This window comes from Oxyura jamaicensis, chromosome Z, assembly GCF_011077185.1.
Source record: "Oxyura jamaicensis isolate SHBP4307 breed ruddy duck chromosome Z, BPBGC_Ojam_1.0, whole genome shotgun sequence".
Classification (NCBI taxonomy): domain Eukaryota; kingdom Metazoa; phylum Chordata; class Aves; order Anseriformes; family Anatidae; genus Oxyura; species Oxyura jamaicensis.
In genome coordinates this window covers 28,720,938-28,739,898 of record NC_048926.1, presented here as the reverse complement: position 1 = coordinate 28,739,898, position 18,961 = coordinate 28,720,938, and the positions used below count along the sequence as shown (strand labels likewise).

Genomic DNA, 18,961 nt, shown 5'->3' with positions numbered 1-18,961 from the left:
GTCCCTATCAATGAACTGGAAATGGGTAGAAATACTAATTCCTGATTTTGACGCATGGCTATATATTCCATAGCTTTGGAGTGGGCATAAACAAAAATTATTTCCTTTGCATGTTTGAATACTCAAGAGTACCAGTTGGCATAATTAATTACTAGTTAGATCAGTAATGGTCAATTACATTACTCACCATTTTTCAACAGTTAAAAACTGGCAAATTCAGAAAGCAGCTGGAAAAATTCTGAATAAAATCAATTTCAAATACACAGAAAAATACTTTCTCCCTACGCCCTGTCAAAATTAGAATACTGTGGCCATTAATTTAAACATTTTAGCTTTAATGAGGCAGTGATTGAAATACTAGGCATCACAGACAGGCGAAGTCTGTTGCCAAGGCACAAAACACGGTTAGGACACAACAACCCCAGACTCCAATTTTCTTATCAGCTTTCTTAAATGTGGTCAACTGCTACCCACAACAGGGAGGAGGCTTTGTGAAGCTAATGGTACACCATGCAAGTCCTTACTTTATTTAAGGCTGATGAGCAGAGCAGAGAGGAGCTGAATAACGAATGTAAATCACTGCATTCAACTGAGCTGTTAGGGTCCTGGGGCTCTTAAGTAAACTCTTGCTATCTAAACAAAGCTCATGCAAAACAGCAGGTGCACCAAATTGGCACCTACACAGTAAATATCAAGCTGATGAGAGGCAGAAGAGGACAACAGATCTGTACATAGGTTGAAGGATTATGATTATCAATCTTATTTTTTTTCCCACTTAATTCTAACAATCAGGAAAGGGAAGCAAAACTTAGGGCATGTCTTCCTCTGTTACAGAAAATAAAGGAACACCTTAAAAGAGAAAAAATATGGTTCTGGAAAGTAAGTGTGCATGTGCGTGATGCAAAATCAGCAGCTGGGGACTTGAGCATTTGGCATGCAAATTCCTTATTCATAGAAAAAAAAATCGCTTTCCAGTAAAATTGTTCTTGCTTTCAAAAGGCTGAACTATATGCTTCCTGCAAACATAGTGTGCATACAACACACTAATCTCTGCATTATCCGTTCCTAATTTTAGAGGGGATAGAAGACAGGTTAATATAATCAGAACTAGAAATGAGTGACGGTAATCTCGATACATTTCAATTCACTCTCTTCTAAACAGCTGTATATAGCAAGATTTAAGTGAGATGCAAGATCTGTAAGGGCACCTAAGTACTAGTTTAAGTGAAGCAGTAATTTCAACAAAATAACAAATTAAAATAAACTGAAATGATTTCAAATGGAGCCCGCAAAGGCAATGAATATATTTTACATTGGAGAATCAGGATCAATTGTGTAACTGGAAAGGCGTTTCCAGGTCCTTGAATCTAAGACCTTGGTAACAAACAATCATGCAAAGTTTTTTAATCAAGGAACAAGTCTTAAATCTAGTTAGGTATTCCCATGCCACTACTCCATACAGAAGACTGTTCCAGAATCTGTTAGTTACCAACTTGAATATATTCCTGTTTACACTCATATAAACCTGTGACCACCATTCTGTATGTTATATAGTTCTATATTCTCCCTGTGTTTATGTTTTCTTTGTTTCCTACCTGAATTTACTGAGAGTAATTGTTTTCCCTTCTCACATTGAGCTGTGTGAGGATAAACAAACCAACCTGTTTCTTCTTGCAAGACTCTCCCAAACTTGAAGTAATTATTTACACCTTCAATATAAACTAATCATTCTTGAATGGAAGGTATTCAAGAACAGCAATCCAGACACACTGATTTCATCACGTATAATGACACCTGTATTTCCTCATCCACCATACTGGTAGGAGTGTAAATGCCATTGATTTTCGTGTGTTTTTTGTTGTTGTTGTTTTTATAGATGGACAATATTGATTGCTCATACTTAACTTTGATCAATAATTTCCCTGTCTAGGTCTTCCTTTTTCTATTATTTCCACATAATGAGCTTCCAACTCAAGGAAAAGTTTCCTATTTTTAGTCTGTAACTACCTTTTAATGCAGTCTGAGCTACATTATTTCATGCCAGTTCTTTGACTCCAGACTTAACTGTGTCCTCCATAAATAACATGCTATATTCTTTTAATATTGATACCTTTGAACTTCATGTTTGGCGAGGACACTCCTCATATTAAAACATATATAATTTATATATTATGATCTATGCCAACACCAACCTTAACTTTTCTGACATCTTTTTTTCCAGTTTAATACTTTTTGTTGTTGTTAACACTGTCTTTAGTTACATCTCAATCTTTTTTTTTATGTTTTGTTTTGTTTGTTTGTTGTTTTTCCCACTGGGATTACAAAGCTTACTCATTAGATCTCCTCTTTCATCTGAGCTAATATTTTTCCTATTGGGCCCTAACAAATGCTTTACCAAAATCCAACTTTATAAAACTTTCTCTCTCTTCCTTTGATGAAATAGCATACCTTGGCTACAAAATCAGCTAGAAAGCTAGTCTTGCATGACAAATCTGATATCAATTTCTATACATCAGTCCTTTCAAAATCCTGAGATTTCCATTACTCAGAGGCCTGTTCCCACAGATGAATGCTTGAGTTCTTTGAATATTCCATTCCTCTTGGTAATTTTACTATCTGTGTCCTCACTATTACCATAACACTACTGCTACATCACAGGTTGGACTCGGTGATCTTGGAGGTCTCTTCCAACCTAGATGATTTTGTGATTCTGTGACTATCCATTCTCCCTTTGTCTTCATAGCCAATATCATCTTTACTGAGAACCAAATAAGAATCATTTAACTTTGGAGTTATAAATATACAATCTTCATTTAATCTCTATGTCATCCTCACTGCACACTAGCCCTCCTTCTTTTCTTGTTCTCATTTTGTTAACATAAATGAGTAACTATTTTCTCAATATTCAGCATTTCCTGCAAATTTTAATTAACATTTGGGAATTCTGACTTTCTCTCAACACTTCTTTTTCTCTTAAATGACAATTTTGAAATTGCTTCAGACTTCCTCACTGTTATTTCTAGCAATATCCTTCATTCTTCCTCTCTTTCGTCCAGTCAGCCTTTTCCCAGAAGATTGTCCTTCTCTTTGACATTGACATTTCATCATTGGTCTACCTTAGCAAACTCCAGACCTCACTCACATTCGAACTTCTGTGGTTTTCCATTATCAGGCTGTTTTCCTTCATTTATCAAATCATACGCTTTCCTCTAACTGTCCATTTAACTTACAATGAAGAAAGCAGATGATTTAATCCGATGTTATTCTGCACAGTTGTATCCCCCCCTTAGCAAGATGCTATGCCAGCAAAAAGCCAGAACTGCAAAAGCTGAAGTTAGAAAAGCAAACATAATGGAAAACTATCTAAAACTGTTTCTCTGTCATAACCCTACTTAGGACACTTTTCCTTGAAGTCAGAGGAATATGACCATCTTTTCTATCTTGTTTTTCATCCAGTCCAGATTTCTTCTTCCTTCTAAACCATTATAGATTAAACATAATTAGTCTTCACTTATGTCAGTGAAGCAGTATAGAAGAAAAAGAGAAAAAAGGCTCTGCATCTGTAGTACTTCTCTGTACCTACAGCTGGTGATATGCTTTACCATTTGATACTCAAAGCATGAGTACAATTTAGCAAGGTGAGCACTGAATTCAACATGCATTTTTATTTCTTAGTGAGTTGGAACACTTGCCCCACAGTTCTGCAAACTGAGGCATGACTATTTGTCTCAACAATAAGATAAATACAAAGATGTGATAAAGAAATGCATATCAACATAAAGAAGAGTTTAAAGTACATCGCTCAATAGTAGAATCCAAAGCATGGCAGCCTGCAAGAAACCAGTGTGAACTTGACAAGGACCTCAACAGCTCTCACACCAGAGTCCAAACAGAGCTGAAGATTTTAACAATGCATTACATCTTTGTCCTTTTCTCCTTCTTTACTATTTCCTTTATTAAATGGAATACACCTCCACGTGAAGATGACCTCAATGCTAAATTCCACTGTCTTGCATAGAGTTCTTTAACCAGGCTTTACAACTAGCTGTGTATCTGAGTTTTGTTTTCAACATGATCATATGCTGCATTCCTTTACACTGAACACTTACTTCAAATGCTGCCAGTTTGTTTAATCTTATTTTGATGTTTATTTAATAACTGTGTAGCTCAAACTGCAGTTCAGTAATGATTATTGTTTGTATTTTTGTAGCCTTTAGCTCTCCTAGACATAAGCAACTGAACCTATTTTGGATGCTTTTTAAATAAGATTCTACTCTTCCCAAAATGCTTACAAAACAACAAAAGACAGGGTAACAATCATAGAATAGCTTGGGTTGGAAGGGACCTTAAAGATCATCTAACTCCAACCCCCCTGCCATAGGCAGGGAAAAATATTAGGAAAGTATTTGGAGACTCCTCTATATCAACATTATCTAAAACCTGCACCAAAAAACAAACAAACAAACAAACAAAAAAAAAAACACTCGACTACAACTCCATTTATCTGTGAGAACCATGGAAAAATATTTTTTAAAAGATAGATAGATAATAAGAATGGAGAAGTGGTTCTTTGTTTACAAGGAACTCTTCTCAAATGCAAAGAGAAACGAGAGAAAAAATACAGAGATATTTAGTGGTTTAGCAACACAGTCTTGTTTTTTTTTTGTTTTGTTTTTTATTCCTCTCCCTTTCCCCCTCCCATCTGCTGCTAATTAACTGTAACAAAAGTTTAGACTAAAGATCATCAATTTGCTTTTGACAATGTAACTAAGGCCAGAGATAGGAAGATTTTGGATGGCTCCACCTTTTGGGATAAGATCAGCTGTCTGTGGTCTATATTAACTCTCTGAACTTGCACAATGAAGAGATGAAACTTTTATTAGTAATGAAATATAAGCCAAATATGGTTTCCAGCATTCAGATACTAATACAGGAAAGAAAAAAATAAAAATAAAATAAAAAACACTTTTCTCCCCAGATGAAGCTCATTGCCTTTCCTTCCAATTAACTTGTCCCTCTATACTTGTCACAATTTATTTCACACACACAAAAGCCCAGAGCTGAAAAAACAGGAAACTGCAACAAAGCTGAAGGGTTCAAATGCCTAAAATCCACTTAATTCTAAAGCTGCAAATCCTGAAAGTGTTCAAACTCTAGCTTAAAAAAATAATAGTAAAAAAATGGGGTTAATAGTGAAGTTTCTTGTTTCCTAATTTTTCATCTTTTCTGTCCCAACCTTCACAGGACTGAAAGGTTTGATGTTGGTTCAAAAACAAATCAGAATACAGGAACTTGGAATTAAAGAGTTAATCACATTTAGGAGCTCAGTTTAACAGGTATTTTTAATTTCTAACTGTCCAGGGCACTGTATAATTTTATCAGTGGCAACTAATTTGGTCTTGCAGAATTGTGAGACATGCTCCTGGGAGAGTGACTGGTAGGCCTTTTCACTACATAATAGTACAGTAGTTACTTGTGTGGCAGAAATCAGATATGAACTTCCTGGGGCACAAGCAACAGGCAGTCTTCTACTTCCCCAGTAACTATCAGTTACTATCTCCAGTAACAAATTTCTGATATACTGGAGGTCAGCGGAAGTAACTTGCTTGCTATTTTTGAAATGAGAAGTAGAAGCCCTATTCATAAGTGCCTGGCTTGAGGAAAAGGTTCAAGGCCAGGGATCCAAAATGAAGAGATGCTTCCTTATTATTCCCTGATTGGTACATCTGAACTTTCATCACTTTTCAGCTTGTTTGTTATCAAGTAACAGAAAGCTAAATATAGTTCGCTTGTAGTGAGCTTTCTGGTCATCACATTCATTGCTCTGAATCCTGTTATGATGCAATAAACTTTTCAAAGTACTCTAGAGAGAGCTGCAGATCACAGAATGCTTCACTTCAACAGTTATATGACAAAAAGGTCAGGCTTGGTATCCTCCACCACATACTAACCCAGTTAACTTTACAGCCACACCCAGAACAGTAGCTACAAAAAGGAAGAAGTGCAACTTGGTATTTGAAGTCACAGACTCTGAAAGTTTGTTTATATACAATCTTGTATTGTTATAATGGTGTGGGTCACTTAATACAAACACTACTTGATTATCTCTGAATGCATTTTCTATTAACATAGCTTAAAATGGTTCTTCATGTGACTTCTGTAATTCAGTATATGGCAAAGAAGGGATACGTACACAAGAAGTGTATACTGATTTTGGGGAAATAAAAGCTGAGTTCAAAATCACTACTTCCTTAAACAAGCCTGATTCAAAAGCACTATTAATTAGCAGCTTCTCAATTTCTTCCTCACTAAGCAAAGATCATGTTCAGGTTGAAAACCTGCAAAATAGGAATCTTCAAATCACATTTTGGATTAGAAGCTACATTTCTTCCTAAGGTTAAGATACTTAACATTTTATTATGCTGAATTGACAGGACAACCAGGCTTCTAGCTCATCTGTAGACATTATGCTCAGTATTTCTGTACTTCTTCCTTTGGTTTGTCAAGGGCTGCCAATTTATTCAAGGGCCCCTTATATATTTTGGTCAATCTCACAGGTCATGGGGAGAACTTGCATTAACAAATCTGTAGTCATGTATTTAAAGAAATTGATATTAATATGGGCTGTACCACTAAAGTAAGAGCTCAATGACTTATTTATTTATTTAGTATTTTTATTTCAACAGCTTCCTATCAGGTGGGTCTTTAAAAACACTCTGCATCAAGGAAGACTTACAGGATCAGGTCCTAAGTAGAATTAATTTTTAGAAATGCTGTGTCATCAATTCCTTATGAAGACTGACAATAAAACTGAAGCTGTTAAAAAACAGAGAGGGAAAGAGGGGGAGAGAGGTAGAGAGAGAGAGCACACTCACCTGTCTTTGTAGTTTATCACAGTATCAATGATAGCATTCATTTGTTTTGTCAGTTTGGGTGGGTTAGGTGACAACTTCTCTGCAGGAGGCCTGCCTCTTCTTTTCTTTGCTTTCTCTCCATCCTCTTTCCCAGAATCCTTATCCACATTTCTTCGTCTCTTCCGTTTTTTGAGCCGCACTTCCTCTTCCATCTCTTCCAAATTGCCGTCTTCAATTGCCTGACAACCATGGATTCAAAAAGTTTGATTAAAAAAAAAAAAAGACATACTGCAAAGGGAACTAACAAGCTACATTTAAAAACAAAAATGAAACCCCACAAATACAGATAACTCTAAATATTCAGTTTATTTAAAAAAAAGTTCAATGAAGAATTGAGTTGCTAGAAAAGAGAAACTGAACATTAATTTGTTCTAAGAATCCTATTACCATCCAAATAAATAAATATTTATCTGAACCTTGAATTCCACCCCAAGTCATAGTTTCACACAAATTGAGGGCCAGTGACAGTAAGCTTACAGGAAACAGTCATTTGTTCACATCAGTGGCAGTTCTCAATTATTTAGTTCCATGCAAAACAGACTTTGATGTCACATGTTTTCAAAGAGGACAGTCTACACTGCACTCTGTTCCCCAAATCAGATCACACACAGTTCTTTGGTCACGCAAACAACACACAGATACTTTATGCAGTAACAAGTAACACTGAGCTTCTCTTCCAAATAGTTTAAGTGAGTTACAAATCACCTAACCATTAAAACCAACTCTAAAATGTATAATTCTATTCTAGAATAGTAACTAACAAAAGGCAAAAGGACTGACAATATAGTGTTTTGCTGTAAAAAGCACTCATAAGATAGGATGCAAAAAAGAAAAAAAAAATACAGCACACAGTCACAAACAATGAACACCAGTTTCAATTACCTGTACGTATGCTTTTAACCAGACTCAGCAGCACCAAACAGCGGGATTAAAAAAATCACTACAAAAAAACAAACTAGGAATAAAGGAAACCTGTTCACACAGTGACTATCAGATCCATGTAATACACCAAGAAGCTGAACTTTTCTTGCTTTGGGAAAAACAACCAACAAACAAACAAACAAAAAAACCCTGAAATTAAAAAGAAAAAAAATACTAAAGAATCTTAAAACTAGGATTTCTGATTAATGCTTTCTCAGAACATAACTGATGTTGATATTTGTCCCTTTTGCCTCTCAATATTGCCTGGAGCACATGCAAATGCTAATCACTCCTTTCTCGTAACTGAAAGAGCTCTAATCATAAGGCAATTACCTTCATTTTTCCACAGCACCAAACATGGCTAATATTTATGATCATGTGAGCATAACAATCTATATAAAAAGAGTGATTACAGCCCAGACAATTTCTTTCAATTGTGTACAATGTCTCTTGAAAAACGTTTTGTGAACAAAACCTGGTACACAACACAAAACAACCTGGCATGTTAAAAACACCAGTGGGATTTCAAAATCTGTTTCCTATGCATTCTCCGATGTACAAATCCACAGAACAAACACGAACACAGAATCCTGAGGGACAGCCTGAAACTAGGCCTTAATAATCAAAAGACAATTTACATCATGCTTCCACAGCACTCAGATAACCACTATGAAGGAGGTTTGAGATCTGATGAGTTAGGAAGAAAAAAAGAATGAAAAAAATCTGCATACAAATTCATTAATATTCATTTGGCTAAAGCAGGACACCCACTATAAAGCACTGCAGTTATCGAAGATAAAGAAATTTCTCTGCATATCTTGGAAGCTAGAAATGCTAATAATAAATACAGCATGCAAGGCTGTCAACAGTTAATGTCATTGCTCTCCTTAAGCACTCAGTTGTACATAGAAATACGGAGAACACCGACTTTTGATGTGTTACACACCTACACATGCCTGTGATGTAGTTCTACTGAATCTTCAAGACGGCAATGAAAAAGGATATTTACCTTACCACTATCAGCAGGCCGGCTATCGGAAATCACAGTTAGTGGGGATAAAATTAACAAGCCAGCAAAGCAGCGAGCTGCTAGTCTCTTCATCAGCTGATCAGGAAAAAAAAGAGAGCTGGGGAAAGGCTATGTTTTCATATACAAGTAATTTTATTTTACTGAAAATTTAATACTGAAAGGATTGTGGATACTCAAATCTGCTGTTTCATTCTACCTACTACAAGGCCCAAAGCCTTCCTCCTTCAGACTGCTTTAATATTGACAACCACTTATCATATTTTTCCCCTTATTATTCTAGGCATCTAAATTAGATTTTTAGTTGGGCAGCTATTTATTCTTTCTAGCATTTTAATTGTAATAACAAAATTAAACAATTTCATGTATGATTTTAAAACTAAAATAGGTTGCATGCATTTTAAAGAGGTATTTATTACAGAAAACATATTCCTATTGCTCCACAGTAAGCAGATTAGGTTTTGGTTATTGAAATACACAAAAAGCTATTCTGATTGAAAAGAAGTTAAAAACACAGAAGTAACCATTTTGTTGGGTTTTGGTATCGCTTTGTTGTGCTTCAGAAAATGGGTGTTCACTTAATTATAATATATTTATATTTCTGTTTGCTCGTTGAATTTACTACCCCCCAAAAGTAACAGTTATGTTATCATCACAGAGCATACTGACATCTTATTTTAGAATTTTGCATATAGTTTTTGCTTGGAGTACATAATATTTTTGAATAAATTATGACAGAGAAGGTAAATATATATATATTTTTAACACTCCATTTAGCAATGTACTAAACACACAAAATAACAATAAAACCCAAGGAATCTAACATATACTCATGCACTCTTAAAATTAGGGGGTAATGGCCAGTGAATTACTTCCTAGCATACTAAAGAACTGCTAATGAACACTAAAATCTCTATACTTACTACTACAAGGTAAAAATATACCAGTTGATTACTATACTCTGATTTCAAACTTTATGTGCGCACATGTCAAGTCGAGCAGTTTTCCTTAATTTAAGGCTTAACCTAAGATCACTTTTGACAGCACTTGAAAACCAATGTGAAACCAGCAGTCCAAAAATGTTGTTAATGTGATACCTAATTAACATTAGTTCCTAAATAGCAAGTTTACATTTTGGATATAAATTGCAGTATATAAAACCAAATTTACAAGTTATGCTGCCCCAGAAGATGACTTAAAACTACATCATAGAAATCAAGTATCAGCAGAGGTGTTAATGGTCAGTGTGTGTCTACACATTTGTATGAACAACAAAATAACTACTAAACCAATTCAACTAACAGACCTCTTTGTTTTAGAAGAGTACTGTTCTAGGGCTGAAATGCCACACCAAAAAGAATGCCCTTCCAAACTTTTACTTTCATTATCATGCATATGTATCCCAGGTGCATATCTTCGATTCCTGACAGATGATGCTAAAGTGCAAGATAGCACAGACATCTCCCATGCTCACATGCCTCTGGGTTACACAGGTGAACTGCTAGGGAGTCAAAGAAAATGGTAAACAAACAAAAACTTAAAACTTTCCTTCCCCCAAGGAAGCAGGACAAGAGGCTACAATACTCTGAAACCTTTATTTTTGAATGAAAACTGTGATATTATTTAATGGACTCCAATTTTGCAAAGGATTGGGCGCCTCATGAAAGGCAGAGAAGCTGGAAGTGTTAGAGTTCAATGTTAAGTCCAATGCTGACAAAGTCTTCATGCTTTTCTGAACCTTGTTGCTGTATCCTAGTCTATGTAGACAAAACAATTTGTTTAAGAGCTAAGACCATGAAAGCTTTTCAGGGCACCAGAATTATGATAAAGAGTATATTGGCCATGAATTACAGAAGCCAAATCCCCTTCATCCAGGAGACCAACCAAATGCACACATGTATAAAGTGGATTTTTCAGAATGCAAGTTGCTTCTTAGATAGTTAGTTTTCCTACTGCAGCTTGCAATTACATTTTCCCCTTCGTAAAGAGAAATAACTTAGCTGTTTTGAGGTAGAAGTCTCAAAACACTGGAAACTGAAATGAAGTAAAGAAAAATCAAAACTGAAACTTTTGTTCCCCCATTAGAAGAGCAGGTCATTATGGATGCATTCTTCATATGGAGAGTTTTGAAAACATAACACAACACTATGACTGAGCACATTTTCAGCTGATAATTATGAACACAAATAAGCACTAAGAGCTACTACTCTTTTGTTTTGTGACTGTCTTCAGCAAGTCAAGCATCATATAGGTCTTAACATTAGTTTTGAACTCATTTTAGAGGAATCAAACAGCTCTACTCTGGTCATACAGTGAACCAGTAGAGGTGCTGAGAATAAAATGAGTTTTGGCATCTAAGGCCTGTCTCTAGCTTTCAGTGGCATGACATTGCAAGACAGTAAGTTTTCATTTAATCTGAGGTAGCTATAGCTATAAGAAAGCTAAGGCATAATGAAAGCCATTGCTATCACCTACAGTTAAAGAAACTGTACATGCAAAGGAAAAAAGGTGATGTAGATCTGGTTGATAAATCTACTTGACAATACTGAAAACATGATGAAAATACTGAAAACGTATGTGAACAGAAAAAGCTGTAAGCTTCCCGATTTCTGAAGAATAAATACTAACCTAACTATGCAAATTTTTCAGAAATGTTGAATTTTCTAGGGGCAACAAATAACTTACTTAGCCACTGTACTGACCATGAAGAGCTAAACTTAAAGACTGTTAAGCACTTAAGCAGCAGCAGAAAACTTGTCCGTAACACAGAAAAGAAGTGAAAGAACCCTACAAAGGTCTAACAACAAATGTCAAAAGCACCAAAACGTCACCACTCTACATGTACCTACCAATTTCTCTCATCTAGTAATCCTCTAAATCCTGCAGTGATATTCCAACAGAAACTCAACATTTTATTTTTTCTTCTTCTATGCTCTATTTGAAAAGCTATCCCCCTATGTTGGATATGTTTACTCAGATTATACCTGACAGTTCAGGAAGACATTCACATTCCAACCTGAAATTCATCTTCTCCTAAAGATCTCTTCAAAATACAGTTCTCCTGCTTAGTTTCTCAACACTGACATTCCTGATACCTGTTGTTGTTTAAAGCTTCTACATATTGAAATTACTTGCTGGCTTTCTGTAGGAAGATCCCCTACTCTGTAACTAAATAGCTCTTATTATGCTATATTATGCATTGAGGTCAGTATGTTACTGACAAAGATTACAAAGAAGAAAAATAATAATACTTGGCAGCTACATGAAATGGCGTAAAATTTAAGATCTAATGTACAATGGCTAGATATCTGAAGTAAATATAAGGATTGATAAAGAGTTAATTTAACTGAACATTCTTTCATTCATGGATAGCACTGCACAACAAATTTACCAAGTTGACTGTGTTGGGTTTAAACTATAACAGTATAGATTAAAATATGCTCAAGGCAAAGAATTAGTGAACACTTCTATTATCTCCTTATTTACTGCTGACTCATTTTGCTCCACGTAAGGAAAGTTCCAAAAATTCTCCAGGCAACACAACTCAAAGATGTATTTTTTTGTAAAAATGAAACTGAATACAATTATTTAAAAAAAAAAAAACAAAAAACAAAACAACAAAAAAAAACACATAAATTTGTAATAAATGCTCTTCTCAAATTTGCTGAATTTGCACAAAATAATGAACTCTAACCTTTCAGTCAGTGTTCATAATTCAGAGTCTGCATCTTTACATTGCTGAAGATTGCTTCTTTTTGAGAAGTGGGAGAATGTAGGTTGTTTTCTGTTTTGCATTTGAAAACTGTTAGCAGTTTTTTAATAATTAGAACAGAAACTCCAAGTGTCTATCTTTAATTGGTCATTAAGGATAGCAATAAGGCAAATTATAAACACTTTTCCCTTGCATTTTAATTTAAAGATTGATGCAAAACAGTCCTGACAGTATAATGCAAGAACATACTTACCTTTTTTTAAAAAAAAGTCTCATCCAAAGAAACAGATCATATAATTAAAAAAAAGTATCAAACTAAAATTTCACATGAATAACTTATATCCTCTGATTTTTGTTTCTGGTCTGAGAAAAATACTTCTGATTAACTATCATAACATTTAATCATCATCTTTAATATGACAGTTACTAAGTAAAGCATCACACACAGACAGCCCTGATAAACTTGCTCCAAGTCAGAGAAAGCCACATTGGTATGAACGTAAGATCCACTGAGGGGAAGGATATTGGGTGATAAAAAGGAACAGTTTTATTAGTTTTATCAGGCTGACTGTGAAGATGCTTTCCTTAGCCAAAAAGAGCTTTGAGAAAACATGCATTCACTGTATTAAGACAATAAATGCCAAATCATCATCTTTATCCTGTGGTCTACATCTATGCAGCCACACTCTTAAAATATCAACAGAACTATCTCTAACGGTCTTCAGGTTTTCGAAAAAACCCCTCCCATTCATGTGTACTTTATGCCTTATTAAGATTTCATTTGAAGAAACAGCCACGTGACCTAGGCAAACTAACATAGGCAGAGGAAAAAACAAAACAAAACAAAAAAAATAAGTTCCAAATAAATCCTAAGGCAGAAGCAACTGGTATCAACTTCTTACTTTTTTTATCATGGAATGATTGTTTTTTTGTGTTTCTGTTGTTTTTTAAATCTCATCTACTTCTCTTTAAAAATCTAAATGAATGATGGACCCCTCTTGTCAATTGGAGTAATAGCAAGGTTTATCACTGTTTGGAAACACTCTCATTCAAAACTTGAAGACAATACAAAACAGTTTTATAAAACATTGCATGTGAAAGTTCCTAGATGATAAACATAATTCTGAAAGGGATGTTATTATAGCTGTTTGAAACTACATGGCATCCTGTGCATTTCAGATTGTTTAGAATCTTATGGGATATCGATATGTAATTAGAAGGAAAATTTACAGACTGAATGTAAGGAACTTAAAGACACTGCAAGACTATCATCTATGAAAATATTGCAGGAAAATTTATGAGGGAAAAATATTAATCATTTACAGACTGACGGTTGTAAAGGAATAAATTTAATGTGACTGAAGCTATCCTTCAAGGATTGACTTAACTGGTGTGTTAAAAAATAATTTTAATTTACAATTGTAACTTTGAATAGCTAAAAGAAAACAACAGAAAGTAAGTGTGATCAAGACAGTGCATGTTTTTTTGAAAGGTAGTACGATATAATTTTTCTCTCTATATGTATTTCTTAAATTATCTGAAGAAAATGATCACAGTACATTATGTATGTACTTAATGTACATACATAAAGATAATATTCAATTGATACATGCCTTTTTATGCATCTCAGTTGCTCTTTTTTCATTTACTCTTCTCTAATATTTATAAATAACACTATGAAGTGCTACACTTTTTCTTCTTTACTTGAGCAGGTCGTGATTCCTTGAAGTTTCCCATGCAAAAAATCAATCAGGAATAAAACCCAAGGTGAAGAATTTTAAGAATCTCTCAACAAGCCTGATAATGAAAGCACGAGCTTTTACTTTTTTTTTTTTTTTTTTTTTTTGTCTTGGTTTGGTTGTTTTTCTTTTATGACTGCAGGTGCCAAAGGCTTGTTGAATTAAAATGGATGAGCAGCAAATGCCAAGTAAACTTCTGACAGAAATTCATATAGGAAGCATCTTATTTTATGCTAATAACAGAAAGGTCCTGTTGGGGAAAAAGGGTTCTCTGGGTGCAAACAAGTCTGCCTTGCTATTTGGTTCAGTCTTCCTATTTGTGAATGATCTATTACATACAATTTTCACCAGCAGAGAAAAACAGTTCAAGGAAGATACATGTTTCCTGGCTTCAGATTCAAAGGTAATCCATCTTCAAGAAAAATCTGACAAGATTGATATGCCTCATTGTTCCAATTTATCTTGTTCAGTATGACATAGATGCATATGTTTGTTGAACAGACAGGATTCTGGAGCATTTAAGGACTGTTATTTCATTGAGAAAACTGGAAGAGGAAAGTTTTTTTTGTTGTTGTTGTTTGTTTAATTTTTAAATTTTCTCTCTTTCTTACCCAGAATTCTGAATCAGGACAACCTATTTTAGCACTGTACACAACACTACACTAACAGAAGTATTGTGAGAACATCACTGCTCCAGTTACATTTTTCTTCCTTGACCAAATCTATGTTTCCTAGGAGAGGAGCCAAAGAAAAGCCATTGCATTAGAAACTTACTGGTTTTGGCAGGTGACAGAGAAGGGTGGGGGTGATTACTTTTCTCACTTTACCTAAATTCATTTTAAACAATAAACATTTAATTTGGTTAACCGTGTAACACTTTTGTGTCCTACAACAAGAGATATTCTGTTTTCTTCATCATCTCACACTTTAGAAGGATTAAAAAAAAAGAGGTTGCTACAGCTTGATTTGAAATGTGGGTTTTGTTTCCAGATACTTCCTTCTGTGGTCTAAAATAAATCTACATTTTATTGTCCTTCTGAAAATATTTTTTCTTCCATTTTTAATTACTTGCTACAACACTTAATTAGCTTCAACATTATAAACAAAGTATTTTTGGTAATGACTATATTCCTTTCACTGCTGACAGACTTTTTTTTTTTTTTTTCTAAGCAGGAGGAAACAAGCTGCACTTATGTCAAAAAGACATTCAGTGATAAAGAACAGAAGATTCCCAAATACAGGAATTATGCTATATGCCAAGGATTTACTCTCTCACCTTCTGACAACACAGTTTATTTTATGGGGACACCATGAATATAAAACTCAATCAGAAACACATTTATATGACCTCTAATAATGTAGGATGGCTTCTCTTTCCAGTCCTGAGACAAATATTTCCTGTTGCTGCTTACTTTGTCTTTCTATACTAATAAGAACTTTTTGCACTATAAAATGTTAATTTACCTTCTCCCCCCTCGAATAATAGGGTGTAATTGGATATTTAAAAATATAAATTGGATATGGGATATGGATATTTAAAAACAAATTCTTCTGTTCTGGAAAAGGTAGGATATTAATACTTCGTATGGTTATTTGTCCTGGCAGACAGGCAATGTGGCTGTTTTGCTGCTCATAAAGCTTAGTATTAAAAAGAGACCATTTTTGTTTTTGTTCTTTAAAAAACTATCAAGATTCACTCCTTCAGAATGGGAACTACAAGGCAATTTTTATTTTTATTTTTATTATTAAGTTTTCAGGGGTTAACCTTTCTTTATTCAAAGAATATTGCCTCCCTTTTCTTTTGAGACCCTACCAATTAAATAAGAAAAATATCTCGTATAATGGCAGGGTTTACACCCTCAACAGATGTCCTTTGGAAGGACAGTGCAGTCCTAGATCTTTTGTAGACCATATTTGCTTGTAATACACCTTGCTAGTATTAGGCTATGGAAGGGATAACTTTAGTCACCAGAAAGAAGAAATCAGCAACTCCCTCTCTGACACCTCAGTTATAGACCACAATGAGGTCGACCCTCCCCCGCCCCCAGTCTCCTGATCTCTAAGCTGTATCCTTAGCTGCTCCTCATACATCTTTCCCTCATGTCCCTTCATCATCTTTGTTGTTCTCCTTTGGACACATTTTAGTATTTTTATATCATTCTTATATTGTGGAGCCCCAAACTGCACATAATACTTAAAGTAAAGCTGCACCAATGCTGAGTATAGTGGGACAATATTTTTTTTGACCACCAATATTGACCACAATATTTTTTTTGATCCATTTATGCTGTGCTAAATGGATCCCAGGATACGGTTTATCCTTTTTGCTGACAGGGTACATTGTTGACTGACATTGAACTTACCACCAAACAAAACCCTCAGCTCCATTTCTGCAGGGCTGCACTCGAGCCACTTGTCCCCCAGTCTATAAGTACATCACAGAACGGCTGATGTTGGAAATGACCTCTGGAGGTCATCTGGTCCAACCCTCTGGGCTCAAACACATCTATCTAAATCCACACAAAGACGTGCTTCCCACCATTCTGACGGAACCTCTTGTGTTCCTGTTTGTGCCCATTGTTTCTTGTCCTGGCACTGGGCACCACTGAAAAGAGCTTGGCTCCATCCTCTTTGCACCCTTCACTTATTTATCCCTTTATCCATTATTATTCCCTCTATATCCTTTCAGTTATTTATACATATTGGTAAGATCCCCCCGATGCTCGTCTTCTCCAGCTTTAAGTCCCAACTCTCTCAGCCTCTCCTCATAGGATTACATCCAGGATTACACTGTTCCAAGTACAGAATCTGGCATTTATACTTAGTACTGATTCTAAATGTGCATACATAAAAGCAAAACTGTCTTAAAGAAAAAGAAACAAACAAGAAAACCAAAATGTTTTTCAGTAATTTATATCAAGTTGTTCTAATAAGCTGGGCCAACATTACTACCTGTGATGCAGGACCTATCTTTTAAAAGACTATTAGAGAGAGTATGTAAAATCAAAAAGTCATGTAAAGTTCCATCCGATGAAAAAGTAGTTGAAAATACGTTTTACCCTAGCTAGTAAACATAAAGAATAAAAATTATGTCATAATTACATTAAACAGTACTCACCAGATATCCTTCCAATACTGGTTTTCTTTAAATAAGAGTGCCTAATTACAGACTAAATGCTTGAACTTCTTTGATTTTTTAGATCAGCAAAACAGGTAGTTTTCAGTAGTTGGGAATTTGCATTCGTGCAGGAGGTAAACGAGATAGTACTCACTTTGGACTCAAAAATGTTTCCCCAGCTGATATACAAAGCTATTTAAAATCAACTGCACCAGAAGGCAGAACTTTGTTCATGTCACCTAGCCAGCAATTAAATTGAATGAGAAGCAGAATCCAGAGATTTAGCCTCAGAGTAAGGGTTTGTAGGATGACAGACAACATGAGAATTAGATAACTGTCTTCATCAGGAAAGAATTGTCTTGATATCTCTGCCTAAGGTGATGGTACTGGAATGAAGACGAGGACACAGTAAGTATCCCAGATGGGAAAAAAAATATGTTTAACAGGAAACTAGTCAGTTTAACTGCTCCTTGATCAGCAGGTCAAATGCACTTTTTCACAGTGTCTCAAAGAAACGTTCTCTGATTCTTAAAGATCTCTAGATCTTAAAGATCCTAATCAATGCAGACCTTAATGGAACTCTTATAACCCTCTAGGAAATAATCTGCCTAGAGATCCAGCAAAATGTTTTGCAGTCCCGATAAAAGTGGTGCAGTGATAGAATCTACCAGAGTATGATATACTTCCAGAATATAAATGTTTCCTAAGAGCAGAAGAGGCGAACTCCTCCCTCCTGTTTTTAGGAATCTGGTTGTCATGCCAACAGCTATAGAGGAGCAGGCTGCAGCGACAGCTAGCGATGATGTTTCTTACAGCTTGCCTGAGAGGTTGTTACTGAATTACAGATTGTTCAGGGCAGCAGCACAGTCTCACCAGACACTGTGTATGCTCATATTTATGGCTTATGTAATCATTTTGTCTCCTGCTTCCCAAATCAGGTACTTGACTTCCTGGCAAGGACAGAGCTGACACTTTTAACAGTATGCACGTGTGCATACTGGTCTTGAGGTGTTATCTTTCCTTTATGGATCTGCTATGAAGCCTACAGTAACGTGGGTGGGCCCCTAACTAGACTCTTCAGTGTTTGGTGTATCAGTAGAGGGATCAGGGTCTAGCTGAGAAGCAGCAGGTAAGTTATCTCCACAGTATAGTGTGGCTGCTGATTGAGGCAAAACCCCTTAGAAAAGAAGAGATAAATTCAACCTTACAATAAAGACAAAAACAGAGAGACAGCTCAAGTGCTGGATACTGATATTAGCAAACTGACTTATTAGTCAGAAATGCAAAGTTTTGTTCTACAAAGGCCCATGAGAGGAGAGCTATAAAGGTATTAACAGCAGCTACACCATGAGAAAAAATAAGGGACATCCCTTGCTGCTAATAAGTCCGAATTATCCAGTACCTGTAGAGTGGCGTGATACATGGGTAAAAGAGTGTGTTATGAATTAAAGTACCATTCTTTAATTTGAATTTATTAGTTCTTCTCTTTTATTTTTTCTTCAAGTTTTACTGATATAAGTACTTCACTGC

At 35.3% G+C, this 18,961-nt stretch overlaps 1 protein-coding gene across 6 annotated transcripts in view; it reads right to left on the bottom strand.

Annotated features, from left to right (window-relative positions):
- SMARCA2 (SWI/SNF related, matrix associated, actin dependent regulator of chromatin, subfamily a, member 2) overlaps positions 1 to 18,961 on the bottom strand; it is a 120,748-nt gene that overhangs the window by 13,745 nt on the left and 88,042 nt on the right. For 5 of the 6 annotated variants that reach the window (XM_035309099.1, XM_035309100.1, XM_035309098.1 and 2 more), the window contains one exon: positions 6,876 to 7,093. In XM_035309099.1, the coding sequence (XP_035164990.1) occupies positions 6,876 to 7,093 (218 nt within the window). Of the gene's footprint in view, positions 1 to 6,875; positions 7,094 to 8,844; positions 8,953 to 18,961 lie in introns of those variants that run through there. The other variant, XM_035309103.1, reaches the window with a different exon arrangement.